The following is a 19,295-nucleotide window of genomic DNA, read 5'->3' as shown; positions in this document are numbered from 1 at the left end:
ATCTACTCTATTGTACTTAATAATATTTATGTTATAGACAGTTAATATCTCCTGGCATCAATTGTCTGGTTGTCTCATTAAACAGCCTCCCTTCTTCACTCTCTGCACACACAGGTGGGAGATGAGATCCTGGAGATCAACAGCGAGAGCACAAAGAACATGAAGCACGCACGCGCCATCGAGCTGATCAAGAATGGTGGCCGGAGGGCACGCCTGGTCCTCAAGAGGGGCGATGGATCTGTTCCTGAATATGGTGCGTGGAAATGTGATGTGATACATGTTCCCTCCATACTGTGACTAACACTACCGCCTCTGACTAACTAACACCGGACAGACACCATAGTCTGCAATGTCTTGTTGCTGTAAGCAGGATTTTTTAAGCAGGAGTCTTTGATGTGTCTTCAGTGTCCTGATCCAATGCTTTAGAATGTATTATATCATGATATGTCTTATAGCCTTTGATCAACAAAAACAAATCTGAATATTTGCTGTCCCAGTGATGTGTCTGAATGACATTTAATGTTATTGCTCCTACATCAGTGATTTATTGGCCATATTATGTCATGTTCATTCTGCTGTGGCAGCAGGTAGCCTAGCAGTTAAGAGCGTTGGGGCAGTAACAGAAAGGTTGCTGGTTCAAATCCCTGAGCCAACTAGGTGAAATATCTGTTAATGTGCCCTTGAGCAAGGCACTGCACTCTAATTGCTCCTGTAAATCGCTATGGATAAGAGCATCTGGTAAAATGCTGTGTAAATCAAGTCTTGTTTTCGTCCAAATACTGTATGTTCTGGCTCATTCATCTGGGAATCTTTATCTTATCTCTGTTCTGCCGAGAAAGGTCACTGTGTGAAGGATGCCACCCAGCCGTCAATTTTCTAGGTTTTCCTTTTCTCTGCCAGCCAGAAAAACGTGAAAACTGAACCAACTACGTTTTTCTTTCTCTGGTCTTCATTGAGGATCTAAACCCTCTGATTTCTCTTTTTATTTATTTTTTTGTTTTTATTTGATTTATTTCCTCTCTCTTTCCTCCATTTCTTTACTCTGGGCTCTTCCTCCTCCCTCCAGCGATGATGGCTCCTCATCTCGCTGTTGGTACTATGAGAAATGACAAGATGGGAGAGCCCTGTTTCTACTTAATGGGCCAAAATCAGACCACGGTTTGTAGCCAAGTCTGTTCCAACCCACCCTCCTAACCCTTTACCCTCCTACACCTGCACCCCAACATTCCTCACCCACTTAACACATCTCCCCCTACCCATCTCCTACCTGCACCTCCCTGGGTATGTGTTTAGTGCTGTGTGGCCTGACTCACTCCTCAACCTGTACTGTGCTTTTTTGACCCATACACCCAGAATGCACTGCTTACTCTCCGCCCACCTCTGGATGGATTCATGCAACTGCTCGCCACCGCTGCTACCATAACACCACATCCCTAATTGGACAGAGTCATTGGCAGAACACTCCAGTTTTTTGTTTCAGGCTCTTTGTTTTTCTGCAGTTCCCATTCCCAATGATGATAATCAACTTGTTCATCATTTTGCTTTTAATAATGTCATAGGTGCTTGTTGTCATTGATAACCCAGCCCTTCACTTGCAATGTTTTGCACCTGTTGTGTTGCTGCCGCCTACATGTGCCAATCCATTGCTCTCAAAGAAAATATACTTCAGCAATTGTTTAATTGTATGTAATTTAGGTTGAGGATCAAATAAGCCATTTGTGTACAAATTAGATTTTTTTTTTCTCCCAGAAGTAAATATTTTTGTCACAATTTGCCAACATGTTCATGTTTATGGAAGTGCATGGTTTCCATAAAAATGGCTGTATTGACTCAATACAGATACAAGCACCCACATGAAAATGGCTATGGAACCTTAAGTTTGAGAGAATTGTCTGAGCTTCCAGGTTTATATTATTTAGCTAGTTTAAACTCCACCCAGTCTCAGAATGTCTCTCATGTCCTGTCTTTGTTCTCCCCCAGACGCCAGCCATGACGGGCACTCTCCCACACCCGGGGCACAAGACTCTCCGCAAGTGAGAACCCTGCCACCAAACAGCCGATATCACACCTCATCGGAGTCCAGTTATCCACCAGACCTTCACAAACCATCACGCCATGAGGATGCTGGACAGGGCCGAGACAGGGACAGGATGGAGCACTCGGGCTGGCACTTTAACCACCACCACCATCACACCTGGAACAACAACCACACCAACTCCAGACAACACTCCCCGGACAACAGCACCAGCGGCGGGAACAACAAGAAGAGTCTTGGCCGCAAATTCAAGAAGTCTGACTCGGAGAGCGGCATCTCGAAACTCTTAAAGACTCTGCGCAAGGACAGCTCTGGGAAGAAGGCTGCAACAGCAGCGGCGGAGAAAGAACGAGAGCGCTCCGCTAGTAGCAGTACTCTGGACCAGAGATATGGTCGATCGCGCCGCGGCTCCCTCGACCGCTCGCCCACCCGTAAACGCAACACTTCCCCTGACCGACGGCGGGCCAAGTCCATGGACCGCAGGGCAGAGCGAGCACACCGGGACTGCACACCTGAGAGGGAGTATGATGACGGAGGGTTTCTCAGTCATGCAGCCACTCCTGAACGACCACTCTATGACCGTAGGCTCCTGAGGGAACCACAGACCCCAGGCAGAGCCTACATGGAGGCCACCACCCCAGAACGCCCCAACAACGGGGCCTCCTCCCTGTCTCTCTCCAGAGACCGCACGACTGACATGAAGGCCACCACCCCAGAACGCCCCAACAATGGGGCCTGCTCCCTGTCTCGCTCCAGGGGCCGTACGCCCGACAGAGGCAGCCTGAAGAATGGCAACCTCCTGAGGGACTCGTCGGCCGAGACGAGGGATGAGAGCTACGGGATAAACGGAACACCAGAGAGACGCTACAGGTCAGAGAGAGACTCATCTCCAAACAGCAGCTCCAGCAGGGAGGAGCTGAACTACACTGCAGCGCCTGCTCCCAGACTGAAGGATTATTACAGCACACTGAAGAACAACTCCTCCGCTCACCACAACGCCGGCTACAACAATGCAGGACTTAGCAACAAGGCAGGACAACACCACAACAACGCAGTAGGCCGTGCCCCGAACCAGTTCCCAGAGCCTAAGAGAAGGTTTTACAAAGAGAGCCCCAAGGACCTCAGCATCTGAGTGGACAGAGCCTGGCTTCTCAGCCCTCGATCTGTAGAGACTACAGTAAATACACTGGACTTAGACTTCTGAGGAGATTGACTCATGTGATTTATCTGATTGCTTGACTAATTTGACTACTTGTGATCCCAGACAGAGATTCATACCACAGCAGGAGTACAATCTTTGTTTTAGTTCTTACTGTTTCTGTTCTCGTTATTTTGAGCATAACTGAGGTTGTTAATTCTGTAGTGAAGGTATGTGTGTGTGCCTATCAAATTACAAATGGTGATTTAGCTTTTTTTATAGGCGTCTCTGACTCCACATGTGTTCCCTGTGAGGTTTTGAACATGCTCCTTACTGTGCTAACAGGTACTTCATGATGAGCTTGTTTTAATATGTTTTTGGATGTTGTTTTCCACCCCAGAATTGCTTTATAAAGCAAACTATAGCACAAGACGTTGGCAGTACAGGCATTTTATGGACGACTGCAGTGAAAACCTTAGTGAATATCATACAGAACGAAGGCAAACAAACATTTTAGAACCAATGGTCATTTTAGAATGAAGTAATATATTTCAGATAATACTTTTTGCATTTGACTTGCTATTTATTTTCAATTGGCACACACCATGAGGAAGCTCGGTAAAAGGACCAAGTAATACGCCCGATCACCTGAAAATAGTAATCATTTTTACCCCTGCTGGATTTGCTGTAGAATTATATATTTTTTGATCTAAGTTGGTATGGCATGCCCCTTCCTTACCAAGCCCACAAACCCTCAACAATCAGAGAGGGGAAAGCAGACCATCTATTGAGAAAAACACCAGGTATTGTTGATATTTCTCTCACAGAGCAGACAAGTCTAAAAACCCACCAGGATCTGAGGCTGTTTTGGGTTTCTGTTTTTCAGTGTGTCTAGTAATGATGAGCCAAGGAGGAAAACTAAAAAAACAAATTCTCAGTAAGAGGTGTCTGTGTAGACTGCCTGTGGTGGAAATACAATTGAACAAAGTTTTGTATTCCTGTTCAGAGGACAGTAGAAGCAACACGTTACCTGACAGGAGCCTGTAACATAAAATCTACTTCACAGTTATACGCAGCATGGAGAGGTTGACCGAGAGGTCAAGTGGTTTAAAAGTAACCACAGTCCTATAATTGTAGGCTGCTTATTTGATCCCACTGTTTCAAGAGAATTTTCCCTTGTGAAAAATATAGCGGATATTGATCAACGGCCCATTGATCCTATGCAGGTGATATGGGAGTATTTCTCAAGTTCCTCTCTTCCTCTCCCTGCCCAAGGAAATTAGGTGATGATGTAATAATGTAAGGGACGTTGTTGCGATGATAACGGATGGACCGTTCCAGTACAGAAGTGGGCCTATCTGCCAGGCTGAGCCATGCTGTCACACCACTGGAGTCTGACTGCTGCTTTGACCGTGTGTATCCTCTGTTTTATGTTTCACAAAAGGACTAAAAACATATAGGAAAATCCACAACAAATGCATTGTTTTATCACTGTTGTTGCCATGGTACTGTAAACATTTAAAGACGTTAACCTGTTGGCCACCACCTGTACATAATTTCAATATGTAACCAATAGGAACCCATTGAGGACTAAAATGTTGCCTTTTTCTTGTACAAAAGAGACATTTATGGGAAACGTCTTTAGTGAGGAATGTGATAGTGTTTATATTTCTGAAATGGACCTGATGATTCATGGGAAATATGTTAATGTACTCTGAATCAGGTATGTAAAGACATTCTAAAAATGGACGACTTTATTTGGTCAATCAGAATCTGTTTGTTGGTTTGAATATCTCTCGATGGTTAGCCTGCCTTTGTATTATAAAGCACTTGTATGCAGTCGGTGTTCTTTAAGCATTATTGCAATGTGCTCCAGACATAATGCTATCTCTGTGTTGATAAAAGCATTACATGTATATGGGCCAATCTTTTTTTATAAAACACTATGCATATATAAATACTACATTGTTCATAGCTTTATTTAACCCATGAAGCTATATATAACATTAGTCTAAGTACAAGTAGATGTGGACTTAACCAGTAAAGCTTTTTTCCTTGAGATGGATCACAATGTATATGTAGCTATCAAAAAGAAGTCTGTGAATGCTATTTTTATTATCAAATAAAGTTTTCCATACAAATTCAAAAGGATTTTTCTCCACAGTGACTTGCAATTATACTCTCAGGAGATTCCTATTGATATGATTGACATTGTAGTCCCTTTGCAGTGCAGCATTCTCAGATTGATTTATTATTCACCAAGGTAGTAAGCATACTGCTTTAGTAACAGGATATCTGCAAAAAAATATATATTGTCTAGCTTCCTTGCTTTTAACAGTGTCTATCTGACATTTCAGATTTGTCTGACTAGCAAAGGTTTTAGTAAATAAACAAGGAATGTCTAACTGCATATCCATTCATATCAATATGTCCCTATTACCCGCTGACAGAATAATTTGGTATGTGAAATTAATCTACTTGTTAATGGGCAATATGCTGGGATCGTGACAACATCGACATGTCAGTAAACTGCCTACTACAGTAGCACATACTGAATGGGTACCCACAGCTGTTAACAAGCAACCCTGAGGCAGGCTTTCAGCTATGCTACAGTATATTCCCTTGTTGGTTTTGTAACACACACAATATGTTTTTTTCCATTTGAAGAATGTGAAATGTGAAGAAGGTTAAACTAAGGCCTTATACCTTTTAAAGGGTTAATAAATAATGTTATTATAAACTGTAAGGTCTCCTCTTCAGGAGACCTTTGTGTGTGTTAAAACCTGTTCTGAGTGTTGTGACCTTCAGACACTATCAGAAGGCGTCTACGTTCAGACTCCTCCTGTCTGGATCCCACCGTGGTTATCTGGTTTTCTGAGAACACAAAGCTGCCACAGACCTGATGAAACCAGCCACCTGTCAGAAGATGCTTACACTCGTTCACATTGTTATGACTCTATACTTGTGATGGAAGGTCAAGTTTCGGTCAAACCCAATTCTGAGTTTTTACTTAGTGATAAGATGGTTCTCGCTGTCAGGGGGAGGTTAGATTTATTAAAATGTTGTTGCTAGAATACGTATTTTAATACTTAAAGAGTCTGTGCTTCCTTTCCATTAATAATGTATGTTTGATAACTATATAGACCTGATCATTTGTTGAAGAAATTGACCAACAAGAGAAACAGATTTTACTTTCAACTCGAGATGAGTCTTTTCATCATACAGGCCATATCAGTAACCTAGCGTACACTGGGGAAAAATGTGGCTGAAGCTGTGATGATGGAACAACAGTCCACTCCTTATGCTGTCTTTTTGTTCCCTATGTAGAGCACTACTTGTCTCTGATCAAAAGTTGAAACAATATATAAGGTGTCATTAGATTTCCCCGCAGACAATAATAGGGTTATTAGCATGTAAGTAGACTTTGAGACGTTTTTTCCTCCATAGTGATCCATACCATAGCTAATGAAGGGGAAAACCTTCAGGATGTGTGGGAGCACGCACAGCACTGAGTCATCACAGAATCTAACTGACTTATAGATTTAACTTCTGAATAATGGATGTGTTTTTTCTTCCATCTAGATGGGGGAAGATGTGAATTAAAGAGTTCTTTGCACTCACCAAGCGATCCTTCTCCAAGCCTCTGCAACCTTTGTTACCTTCCCAGGGAGGTATTGATGTTGCAGGCATCCCTATTCCATGTGACGATGACATAATTTACAACAACCTTGGAGGAGATGGGTGCTAGCAAGTTGACCTTGATAGGCAGTTGTCATGGAAACACACAGCTATGCACTGTGATTTTGTAAGTGCCGAAGTGACAGAAGCCAAGATGAAAGCCACTCTTCTGAGGCAGAAAAAAATACCAAAAAAAACTATTGAGTCAGCAGAATATTGATGAGATTCATTCATTAGTGTGGATATGTCAAGTTCCTGTCTGAGCAAGCAGTTAGAGAATTTCTGAACTGATGAAGGCAAAATTGGAAATTGGAAATCATGACGTGTAATGCTCCCACTCCTCCCTGCCTGTCTTCAGCCCAGCCCCTAATCTGGTCTGCGGCCAGTGATTGATGTGTTGTTGTTTCCCTCAGCCTGTCTCTGCTGGAGTTGGATTGGAGCAGATCGCTTGGCGAGTGAGCGTATCTGTATTCAGCCAGAGATCCGATGGTATGAGGGTTGCTATAGCTACACAACAAAGGTCATTATGAGAGAGTTTTCTAAGTGTTTGTTATGCTCCAGCCTGACAGATATTTCTGCACAACCGAGCACTGAGGAGGAGAAATCTCATGTCACTCCCTGAGCTTCTATCATTTATCACATAGACATGTAGGAACAGCTTATACCACCGTCTTTACATGGAGGGAAAAAGGCATGGATATGATGAAAATGATTCAGTATCTGTAAGCCGCAGTAAATCTAGAGCATACTATACCTGATGCTATACTTTACCAGTCATGGGCAATAATAGGCAACCTGTCATTTTTTCACATTCAATTGTGATCCAAAGTGTGTGTGAGAGAGAGAGAGAGAGAGAGAGAGAGAGAGAGAGCCCATGTGTTTTATTTAACATCAGGAACACAAAGATATCTTGATAAGATTGACTGCACTTGATCCAATTATGTCTTTCACCTCATCAACCTTGTGGGTGATTACTGTAAATCAGAAGCTATAGTCATGTCTGCATCTTCATGTATGTATTGAGTCATACATAGCTATGCTTATTCATGTCATAATCCCTTAGAATTAGCATTACATACTCAGTACAAGGTGACCTGTGATTGACCTTAGATCACTATTCCGTCTTAACACCTTTATCAAAGCTATGAGAACACTTGACTGTACCAGACCTCAGTTTAAATACGTATAAGTATTTAAAAAAACATTTTTTTTTAAGAATGTGTATTTGAGTATTTTCAAAACACAGCCAAAAGCAAGTAGTTTTATTTTATCATTATAAACCAAAGTCAATGAAATTGCATTTGAAACTATTTTCAATGCTTATTTCAAATACTATTTTCTAATACCTGAGCTAAATGCATGGGAGTGTATTTGAGTCAGTGTATTTGAGTACTTTAAAATACTTTCCAATGTTATCTGAATACTTGCTTTGAAATGCATTCAAAAGTAATTGAAATACCTGAAATCGTTTTTGAACCCAGGTCCTGAATGTACACAACATGTCTATATGTTCAATTATTTGCTATTGCATTTAAGAGCAGGCGATTCACATTGACTCAGTTAATTAAACATACTACTTTAGTTCCAACCGTTTCACCCTGATAGTAAGTAAAACATGAACAGTAATTGTCTTTTGCAAAGTGCGATTTATTACGTTGCCTTGATTACGTGTCTCTACATTCACAAATAAGCCAGTAACATATAGAATCCAACTGTAAAATATTTAAGATATTTTCCTTTCCTGTCTCGAGAAAGACAAAACATCTTGCACATCGACAGGGGTGGAATTGGGAGGGAATGAGTGGGAACAGAGTTCCCAAAGCGAAATAATTTGGACATGTAAAAATACAGAATCTGAACTATTTACATTGGTTAATTCCCAGAGTGATTATTTTCCAATTCCATCCCTGCACATTGTTACGTTAGACTCTCTTTACATATACATAAACAACTTTGTTGTGGGCTGCCCATCTGCAACTGTCTTTAGGTTGAACCAACTGGTTTGCAAAAATACAAGAGTTATTTCTGTAGACGTGAGCCTTTGTCGTTTCCGGGAGCAGAAGTCTTCTTTGTGGACGCTGGATCGCAGGGCCCACATTGGGGGCCCGTTTATGCAGGAGCCACGGAGCTGGAGGACACGGAGGAGGCCTCGGTCTTGGAGGCAGTGGTGGAGGCTCCCTCCTCCTCCTCGAAGGGGTTCTTCCCACAGCACAGGGTGGTGATCATGCAGTTGCGGAACTGCTTGTTCATCAACACGTAGATGAGAGGGTTGTACAGGGACGAACTCTTGGCAAAGAATGCCGGAATTGTCATGAAGACAGGGCCGAACTCTGATCCCTGGTTGCAGAAGATATACCAGGCCACGCTGGCGTAGGGCACCCAGCACACTAGGAAGGAGACGACCATCATGATGACCATGCGGGTCACTTCCCTCTCAGCCCTCTGGGTGGTCTCAGACTCCTGCTGGGCGGCGGCAGCTGCCTTGACAGCGCAGAGCAGGTTGCCGTAGCAGAAGGAGATGATGAACAGGGGAATCATAAAGTGGACAACGAACATGTAGATGACAAAGGACTCATTGTTGATGTCAGGGGCGCGTGTGTAGTAGTCAATTCCACATGAGCACTGCATGCCTTCGGGGATATAGCGGGACCAGCCAAGCAGAGGGGGCACGGAGCAAGCAGCAGCCATGACCCAGGTAAAGGCCACGCCCATGATGGCATGGGTCTCACTGAAGCGGAAGTTGCTAATAGGTTTGCAGACGACCAACCACCTCTCAATAGCCAGGACAACCAGGGACCACAGGGCAATCTCACCACCATGGGTAGCAAAGAATCCCTCGATGTTGCAGCCCATTCTTCCAAAGACGAAATAGCCATGCATGGAGGTGTACATCGTAGTGGTGAAGCCTCCGATTACCATGAAGAGATCGGCCACAGCCAGGTTCAGCAGGATGTAGTTCAGGGCGGTCCTCAGCTTTTTGTGCTCGATGGTGACGTAGAGTGTGAGGAAGTTGATGGGGAAGCCGGTGAGGATGAGGAAGAACATGTAGGCAGCCATGAGTGAGTACGCCGCTGGGCTGACAAGGTAGTACTGGGGGTATTCATAGGGGTTCCTAACAATGCCAGTAGCATTGGACATAGGGACGTAGAAATCTGGTCCCTCTGTGCCGTTCATGGTTGCGGTCTTGCGGTGGCGATCAGCCCTTCTTCAGATGGTGTTCCGGCTGTACAGAAAGAGAGATGGAAAGGGTCCTTTCTACAAATGCACCCAGGAGGTCAGACTCCTGATTTTATAGGCACATCTTAAGGTGTTAGATGATCACTTTCCCAATCAGTCAGCACAATGTGATTTAGGCCACTGTTAATATATAATCCAGCCACCACTGCAAACATAACTGGCCACTCATCAAGTTATTAAGGTTACACCTGCTCATACCTATCAGGAGATGATGGCTTAATCTGAAACGCTGCATTGGCTGTTACACACCTAGGCCTCATCCATATACTCAGAACTGAGTTAGTCATTTGCATACAACTTTTAAACACGGTTAAATTTACAGTTTCTCTTTTGAAGATATATTTCAATATATTCTAGAGACATGTTTGAAGCTTCATACTCCAAGCACAAAAGAGTGAAGAGACGGAGTGCTGTGGGAGAACAGATGGTTTATTATAAGTGGCGATAAGAAACACGTTAAGCTGTGGTAATACATAGGCACAAAGTAGAATAGCTGCACCACCAGGAAATACTATATGGTGATTGAAGTATGTTTTTATAGATAATGGTCTGAGACGTGTAAACGTCCTCATCCTGAACATATTACATAATTGTATTAATATTAGGTAGAGCAATATTTATTGATTTTTTATCAAAATAATGCAAAATATTATTTTCATAGAACATTAAGTGTAGCAACATAAAGTTACATGTAATTCACAGGTCATTCATTGAGTACTTGTGCTTATGTTGCAGTATTATAGCTGATGCTTATTGTGTGACTAAGATTTTAAGACTGTGCGTGTGCATGCATGTTTGCACGTTTATGTGTGTGTGTGTGTGTGTGTGCGGGAGAAAGGATTACTCATGCATTTCAATGTCATTTCCTCCCAAACATCCTACAAACATGTCATTCAAAAGAATATTCACATTTATTCCTGTTTTATAACCTTAAAAGTTTATTTCAAGAGATGTTACATTCTGCATATCTTCTGTTCTAATGTAGCCTAAATAAATCATAATGATCATGTGAGAGGTAGTCTTCAGCAGTAATGCTGTTTGTGTATTCATTGATTATCAATGTAAAACTAAACAAACCAAGGGAAATGAGGGGAAAGTAGAGAGTAGACTTGTACAGAAGATCTAGACCATCTTAGTGGCTAGAAGAGAGCTTTGCTCAGCACTTTCTAATGGACATTGTATTAAAGAGATTTGGAGCTTACGGACGTGTTACTTTAAGAGGCCTGTAATGAGGTTAGTGTCCCATTGGTCACCCTCAGACACAACATTATGGATACTCACACATTTACTGCTCTTTTTACTCAATAAAGAGCTATACAAATTTAGGACAATCCATAATTCAATGGGGAAAGTGTCTATGTTTAGATTACAAGTCCAAAGGAGTGAAGAAGCTATGGTGGCAGCTACTGTAGTGGAGGAACATAAGAATACTATTTCATCCTGTCAAAGCCCCAAGTGTTATTCAAAACCAAAACCACCAACCATTTAGTAACTTTATAAATCACTTTAATTTATTTATTCACCTTAAAAAGTGCACTGTATGATGTTTTATTCATTCAGTATTCAGTATGCTAATCTGTACACTAAAAATAAAAAAATACTATGTAGATAATAAATACTGGCAGTTGGGGCCTACCCAAGACCATGTTTAATGAGCTATTCTCCTACCTGAAAGGGAAAGGGATCCGCCACATCCGCACATAATTCTACCACCCCCAGGGACAGAGCTGGGTAGAGTGGTTTAATCAGACGCTCAAGAACCAGACACTCAAAAAAACTTGCACAAGGGTGTACATTCGCCATCAGCCTGCTCTAAACACTTCTGCACTACCATGCCACGCAGCAGCTCTGCATCACAGGGGTCTCCCTAGTCCAGTGGATTCATGTTGGGGCATGAGCTTCAGCTACTGAGGCACCTCCAAGGTTAGGGGTTAACAGGCCCAACCCTGCAGCCCACATGTGGCTGCTAGCACCTTAAATGGAGAGAACAGTCTCATAGTAATGGCTGGAACAAAATAAATGGAATGGTATCAAACACATTAAACACGTGGCTTCCATTCCATTCACTCCATTCCAGCAATTTGGTCTGAGCCATCCTCCCCTCACCAGCCTTCTGTGCTGACCAGCCCCATCCAGTCCGAACCCTTAAAAGGCATCAGCCCGGCCAGTCTGTACTCATAGCAGGCCTGAGCACCTGCGTGACTTCCACACTGAGTTTCACACCTCGGTTCCTGTGAGGGGGAGGGGAAGAAATGTTATGTCCGTACATGAAAACATATGTCAGTGACATGAATCATTATTGTTACAGTGTTTGACCTTGAGGCATGTTTACGACCCCCATGTATCGTATTGTTCAGTTCATGTTATAATTAAGAGAATGCAGTTAGCTCTGACATCAGTGGCCTCATCTGTCCTTCAAACAGGTATGTCACTACGGTGGTTACTTCAGATACTGCTCTTCCAATAGTTCAATATGTCTTGTACAGGTAAAGTGTGCTCTCTAGTGGAGTGTTATCAACATGACCAGATTTCTCTGTGAGACGGTGGCGCCCAGCATCAATGGGGAATATAGAGGGCAGTAGTGAGACTGAGCTTTAGTGAGACGGAGTTGTGGTGATAAGCCAAATCTCAGCAGGCAGCTGCACTGCATAGAAAGAGGTTTTAATGTACAGTACCACGTGTAGATTGTGTCATTTCATATCAATCACCAATTGGCCTTTCCACTATGCGATTTGTGCAGAATATTAAATTGTCCATTGACCGTCATGGTAGTCAGTTCATCAGGAGTCTCTCCTAGGAAGAATAGCCTAGTATAGCACCTTGGAAGTCATTCCATAAATGACCATAGGCTAATGAGGCTAATGACACTACATTACTGATGAGCAGATCAGATAGCTGGAATTATTCAGGATAGTCATTTAATGTGTTGTAGCCTGGTCCCAAATCTGTATAAAAAGGGGGGTTGAAATTATTCAATTTTTTACTCCTTGTTGGCGCATTTAGTTACAATTTGGCAACCCTGGGGGAGGTGGGTAATCAGCTGACCAGAAAGAGAGTGGGGTGAAGTTAGTCAATGATCTAGGGTCAGTTTTGCATTTTCCCCACTAAGGGTTAAATTTAGGATTGGGGGAGGAATGGAGGGAAGGAAAGGTAGAGGAAGATGTTGTGATGAAAATTATCCTACCTCTACAGTTTGCCACACTTTGCAAGTTCTATTTTTAATTTCAGGGGTTTTAGGGCAGGGTATCCTGAGCTAAGATCCTTGGGACATGCTCATAGCCGCCTGCTCCCTGCAGTGCCTTGGGGAGTAGGATAGCCTCCTGTCCTGTGGTTCAGGAAAAACGACGTCAAAGCGCAGAGGTGAGTAGGTAACAGATCACACAAATAAACTAGAATTTCTCAGAATAATATTGTGGATACACAATGCAATGCCACACAAAATAAACAAATAGCTGTTTGCCTGTTCTTATATGCTGTGGTTATTTTAGTATATCCACTGTTAAGCAGCAACTAGTTCTGTCTGTCACTCTCTCTCCCCCTCTCTCTGAAACAAGGGAGCTTGCCTATTTAACTGTTTAGATTACCTCTAGGTGTTGCACAATATCCATTTATGTCATTTATTTATTAGATTAGACTGTTTATTAGTTGTATTAGTTATTAATATCCTCCATCCCCTCTCATCCCTATTAATTACTCACACCTGTTAATTCCTAGCTCATGGAAGGTCAGCGTTGCAGTGCACAGGGTGATTAGCATCCTGGTTTCTTTCTGCACAGATGGAGGTAAAGCTTTAGAACAGTCCTACTCTTTATTTCTCTCTATCACTAGTTCCTGGTCTACCTACAGTACTAGTCAAAAGTTTGGGCACACCTACTCATTAAAGGATTTTTCTTTATTTTTAAAATGTTCTACATTTGAGATTCTTCAAAGTAGCCACCTTTCGCCTTGACAACTTTGCACACGCTTGGCATTCTCTCAACCAGCTTCATGTGGTAGACACCTGGAATTAATTTCAATTAACAGGTGTATCTTGTTAAAAATTAAATTGTGGAATTTCTTTCCTTCTTAATGAGTTTGAGCCAATCAATTGTGCTGTGACAAGGTAGAGGTGGTATACAAAAGATAGTCCTATTTGGTAAAAGACCAAGTCCATATTATGGCAAGAACAGCTGAAATAAGCAAAGAGAAACAACAGTCCATCATTAATTGAAGACATGAAGGTCAGTCAATGCGGAAAATGTCAAGAACTTTGAAAGTGCAGTCGCAAAACCCATCAAAACACTATGATGAAACTGGTAAAGCGCTTACAGTTATTTGTTAACTACCTGTTTCAGGGAGAGGGGGTGACAGTTATTTGTTAACTACCTGTTTCAGAGAGAGGGAGAGAGAGAGTGACAGTTATTTGTTAACTACCAGTTTCAGAGAGAGGGAGAGAGAGAGTGACAGTTATTTGTTAACTACCTGTTTCAGAGAGAGGGAGAGAGAGAGTGACAGTTATTTGTTAACTACCTGTTTCAGAGAGAGGGAGAGAGAATTAGTTGCTTACTAGGCTATATATCAATGTGTGCCTGATGCCGTCCCTCATCTCTGATTCTCCACTGGACACGCAATATCAGGTGCTCCTATAGGCTATTTAGTGTGGACTCAATCAAATGACCCATAGCTTGTAGCCTATACTAAAGTGCATGCTTGGAGAAGCACAGCACAACGTTATATTTCTAAGATAGCTATTGGGATGGTGCAAATAAACCTGCAATGGATATTCCAACCTTTGAGCCCCCGGGATGCTCTGCCTCTGCTGATCAAAACTTGTTTGTCTGCTGCCTGACCAATGGCTGTGCTGTGTAGGCCTATGGTGGCAGTTCAGAAGGAGAGTCAAAGGTTTCTCCAAAATAATTGAATAGGAGGGGCGGCATCGGGCACACATCAATATATAGCCTAATGAGAAACTACTTCTAAAACACTGAGAAATATTGACATTTCTTGGTTCTCAGTCTTATATAACAGGCTCATCTTGGGATGACAAGAGTACACTTTGTGAGATTGTTATTCATTTTAAGGACCCATCTTGTCCTTATGACATTAACTCAACACTGAATTAAACACAGTTCTACCAGTCTGGAAGGGTATCTTTGTCCGGAAAATACTCAATTTTTCTTCCAAGTCTCAATCACATGTTTGAGATGTTTCTTATTTTGGGACGTTGTCTGATTGAAATCACAGCATAGATTACCCTATTGAGAGCTCCTTGAATATAGTCTTGAAAGGGCCTTAGAATAAACCCAGGACCTCTGCTCCAGTGGGTCATCAGTCCTCTAAGGCATGAGAGACACAATGTCCTCTCCCTGAATGGTGATTCACTGGAGTCACTCAGGGCTTGAGTTCTCTGACTGGCTCAGTGTGACAGTTTAGCTGTGCAGTGAATGGAAAGAACAGTGGGCCTGCTGAGGGTGGAGATCATTGGACATTGGGGTCAATCCACCTTAGTTTGTGGTCACAACCAGGAGGACGATAAGTAAGAGAGTGAGGAAAGAAAACGGTGATAGGACAGAGGATACTTTGCAATGGATCAACACAGAGATCAACATATATTTTTGCACTGAACAGTGCAGCAGACAGCGAACAGTGACTGGCCTTGGTTAGATGGGCTATAGGCTACTAAGTGCAGGCTTGGAGAAGCACTAGGCCAAAGGGCTGACGGCTTCTACAGATACACGTGATACATTTTTTCCCTTCATACCATGCCTGAAAGAAAGTTAATCTCATTTGCATATTGGGATGACTGCGTGCCAGAGGACAGATCAGTGGGCAGGGTGTGATGCTCTCTCAGCCTGCCCACAGGAACTCTCTCTTTCACTGAGTGGACACTAACAAGGAAGGAACACTGTGACAAGGACATGGTACATATGGCAACATAGGCTGCCACAGCTCTGTATGTCACACTGTCGGACATATACTGTATGTCTAAATTGCGCTACATGAACACTGGTATCATTTCTGTGATATTCAAACTGTAGATTCAACTATTTTTGATTGTATTTATTTATTATTTCACCTTTATTTAACCAGGTAGGTGAGTTGAGAACAAGTTCTCATTTGCAACTGTGAACTGGCCAAGATGAAGCAAAGCAGTTCGACTCATACAGCACAGAGTTACACATGGAATAAACAAACATACAATCAATAATACAGTAGAAAAATATCTAAAGAATATATAAATATATATTATATTATAAAATATATAAACAGCATGTGCAAATGAGGTAGGATAAGAGATGTAAGGCAATAAATAGGCCATGGTGGCGAAGTAATTACAATATAGCAATTAAACACTGGAATGATAGGGTGTGCAGAAGATGAATGTGCAAGTTGAGATACTGGGGTGCAAAGGACGAAGATAAATAAATAAATACAGTATGGGGATGAGGTAGATTGGATGGGCTATTTACAGATGAGCTATGTACAGGTGCAGTGATCTGTGAGCTGCTCTGACAGCTGGTGCTTAAAGCTAGTGAGGGAGGTAAGAGTCTCCAGCTTCAGAGATTTTTGCAGTTCGTTCCAGTCATTGGCAGCAGAGAACTGGAAGGAGAGGTGTCCGAAGGAAGAATTACAAGTCAGGACATAGGTTTACAGCCTGATTGAAAATCACGTATTTAAGTTAGAATTTGACTAAACCAAATACAAAATAGGGTAAAAGTTGCATACATTTTGTAGTCTGTAGATCCAACTCGCATATTTCTTAACTGAGAACACTAGAAAATCGCTGCCAGCAGAGAGTGCTGTTGCCATGCAATATAAATGTAGTTTAGTCCTGCCCCTCAAACAGGCATACCCACACAAATGCACACACACGCAACATTTGGTTATTTAAATTATTAAATGTTTGCTCAAAGTTTTTGAATTCAACCCAAGGTCAGCTTCAAAATGAAGATGCCCTTGTTCTCTAAATGTTGCATTGGCAGGGATGCTTTGCATGGAACATTGTCCCAATATACTACACCAGTGGTGATTTTAGCATTTAAATGTGGGTGGGGTAAACAAACAAAAAATTGGGGGGCAGCATGCCAGCAAAGCCACAACACAACACTAAGCAATATATTGTATATGTATTTATATATATTTCACAGTACTAGGATGTTAGTCCATCCATAAAGATTAGAAATTAAACAAAATGGAACTGTAGGTGCAAACCTGTCTATGACTTCACTATTCCCCAAGTGTGTTAGTATGTCTATCTTTGTTAGTTGTCATGATGCATTCTATCTTGGATCAGTGGGCTCTTAATTAAGCCAGGTATGTACAGTAGACGTCTTAATGCACTGAAAGATCTCTCACAGCTGCTAACTGGGATGGTTGGCGCGGCCTGCATGATTGCCTTCAGTGATGGGAACGTATCAGGGTCTAAAAATGTATAAACACAGGACATGTCAGAAGTGGCATCTTTCTTTTTTTGAGACGTAATGTTTGGCAAGGACTACTTCCTCTGGTTTGAGATGAATATGCCATGTTTGTCTTGTGTGTGCCTCCCCTCTCTCTATGTTCTCTGTCCTGTCTGCTCCCCTCTCTATGTTCTCACTCTGTCCTGTCTGCTCCCCTCTCTATGTTCTCTGTCCTGTCTGCTCCCCTCTCTATGTTCTCACTCTGTCCTGTCTGCTCCCCTCTCTATGTTCTCACTCTGTTCTGTCTTCTCCCCTTTCTCTATGTTCTCCTGTGTTCTCGGTCTGTCCTGTCTGCTCCCCTCTCTATGTTCTCCTGTGTTCTCGGTCTGTCCTGTCTGCTCCCCTCTCTCTATGTTCTCCTGTGTTCTCGGTCTGTCCTGTCTGCTCCCCTCTCTATGTTCTCACTCTGTCCTGTCTGCTCCCCTTTCTCTATGTTCTCCTGTGTTCTCGCTCTGTCCTGTCTGCTCCCCTCTCTCTATGTTCTCCTGTGTTCTCACTCTGTCCTGTCTGCTCCCCTCCCTATGTTCTCGTGTCTGTCCTGTCTGCTCCCCATCTCTCTATGTTCTCCTGTGTTACTCTGTCCTGTCTGCTCTGTTCTCACTCTGTCCTGTCTGCTCCCCTTCTCTATGTTCTCCTGTGTTATCGCTCTGTCCTGTCTGCTCCCCTCTCTCTATCTTCTCCTGTGTTCTCACTCTGTCCTGTCTGCTCCCCTCTCTATGTTCTCACTCTGTCCTGTCTGCCTGTGTGTTCTCGGTCTGTCCTGTCTGCTCCCCTGTCTGCTCCTGTGTTCTCGTTCTGTCCTGTCTGCTCCCCTCTCTCTATCTTCTCCTGTGTTCTCACTCTGTCCTGTCTGCTCCCCTCTCTCTATGTTCTCCTGTGTTCTCGCTCTGTCCTGTCTGCTCCCCTCTCTCTATCTTCTCCTGTGTTCTCACTCTGTCCTGTCTGCTCCCCTTTCTATGTTCTCACTCTGTCCTGTCTGCTCCCCTCTCTCTATGTTCTCCTGTGTTCTCGGTCTGTCCTGTCTGCTCCGCTCTCTCTATGTTCTCCTGTGTTCTTGTTCTGTCCTGTCTGCTCCCCTCTATCTATGTTCTCCTGTGTTCTTGTTCTGTCCTGTCTGCTCCCCTCTCTCTATGTTCTCCTGTGTTCTTGTTCTGTCCTGTCTGCTCCCCTCTCTATGTTCTCACTCTGTCCTGTCTGCTCCCCTCTCTCTATGTTCTCCTGTGTTCTCGGTCTGTCCTGTCTGCTCCCCTCTCTCTATGTTCTCCTGTGTTCTCGTTCTGTCCTGTCTGCTCCCCTCTCTCTATGTTCTCCTGTGTTCTCACTCTGTCCTGTCTGCTCCCCTCTCTCTATGTTCTCCTGTGTTCTCGCTCTGTCCTGTCTGCTCCCCTCTCTCTATCTTCTCCTGTGTTCTCACTCTGTCCTGTCTGCTCCCCTTTCTATGTTCTCACTCTGTCCTGTCTGCTCCCCTCTCTCTATGTTCTCCTGTGTTCTCGGTCTGTCCTGTCTGCTCCGCTCTCTCTATGTTCTCCTGTGTTCTTGTTCTGTCCTGTCTGCTCCCCTCTCTCTATGTTCTCCTGTGTTCTTGTTCTGTCCTGTCTGCTCCCCTCTCTCTATGTTCTCCTGTGTTCTCGGTCTGTCCTGTCTGCTCCCCTCTCTCTATGTTCTCCTGTGTTCTTGTTCTATCCTGTCTGCTCCCCTCTCTCTATGTTCTCCTGTGTTCTTGTTCTATCCTGTCTGCTCCCCTCTCTCTATGTTCTCCTGTGTTCTT

The 19,295-nt window shown here is 43.1% G+C and overlaps 2 protein-coding genes across 5 annotated transcripts in view; one reads left to right on the top strand and one right to left on the bottom strand.

Annotated features, from left to right (window-relative positions):
• The window catches only part of LOC139368823 (membrane-associated guanylate kinase, WW and PDZ domain-containing protein 1-like), a 205,430-nt gene extending 200,109 nt beyond the window's left edge, over positions 1 to 5,321 (top strand). For all 4 annotated transcript variants that reach the window (XM_071108216.1, XM_071108214.1, XM_071108213.1 and 1 more), the window contains exons 22-23: positions 115 to 253; positions 1,981 to 5,321. In XM_071108216.1, the coding sequence (XP_070964317.1) occupies positions 115 to 253; positions 1,981 to 3,167 (1,326 nt within the window). In that variant the 3' untranslated portion in view covers positions 3,168 to 5,321. The remainder of the gene's footprint in view (positions 1 to 114; positions 254 to 1,980) is intronic.
• A 3,457-nt stretch (positions 5,322 to 8,778) lies between these two features.
• Positions 8,779 to 10,110, bottom strand: LOC139368827 (rhodopsin). Its single transcript, XM_071108225.1, has one exon. It carries the CDS (start codon positions 10,023 to 10,025, stop codon positions 8,961 to 8,963), a length of 1,065 nt encoding a protein of 354 aa, XP_070964326.1. The 5' UTR covers positions 10,026 to 10,110; the 3' UTR covers positions 8,779 to 8,960.
• Positions 10,111 to 19,295: the final 9,185 nt, after the last annotated feature.

This window comes from Oncorhynchus clarkii, chromosome 16 (genome assembly GCF_045791955.1).
Source record: "Oncorhynchus clarkii lewisi isolate Uvic-CL-2024 chromosome 16, UVic_Ocla_1.0, whole genome shotgun sequence".
Classification (NCBI taxonomy): domain Eukaryota; kingdom Metazoa; phylum Chordata; class Actinopteri; order Salmoniformes; family Salmonidae; genus Oncorhynchus; species Oncorhynchus clarkii.
The sequence above is the reverse complement of the archived record's forward strand: the minus strand, read 5'-3'. Positions and strand labels throughout refer to the sequence as shown.

What these genes read in the sequence shown, in the direction of transcription:
- LOC139368827 (XM_071108225.1), bottom strand. Translation starts at nt 10,025, where the DNA reads ATGAACGGCACAGAGGGACCAGATTTCTACGTCCCTATGTCCAATGCT.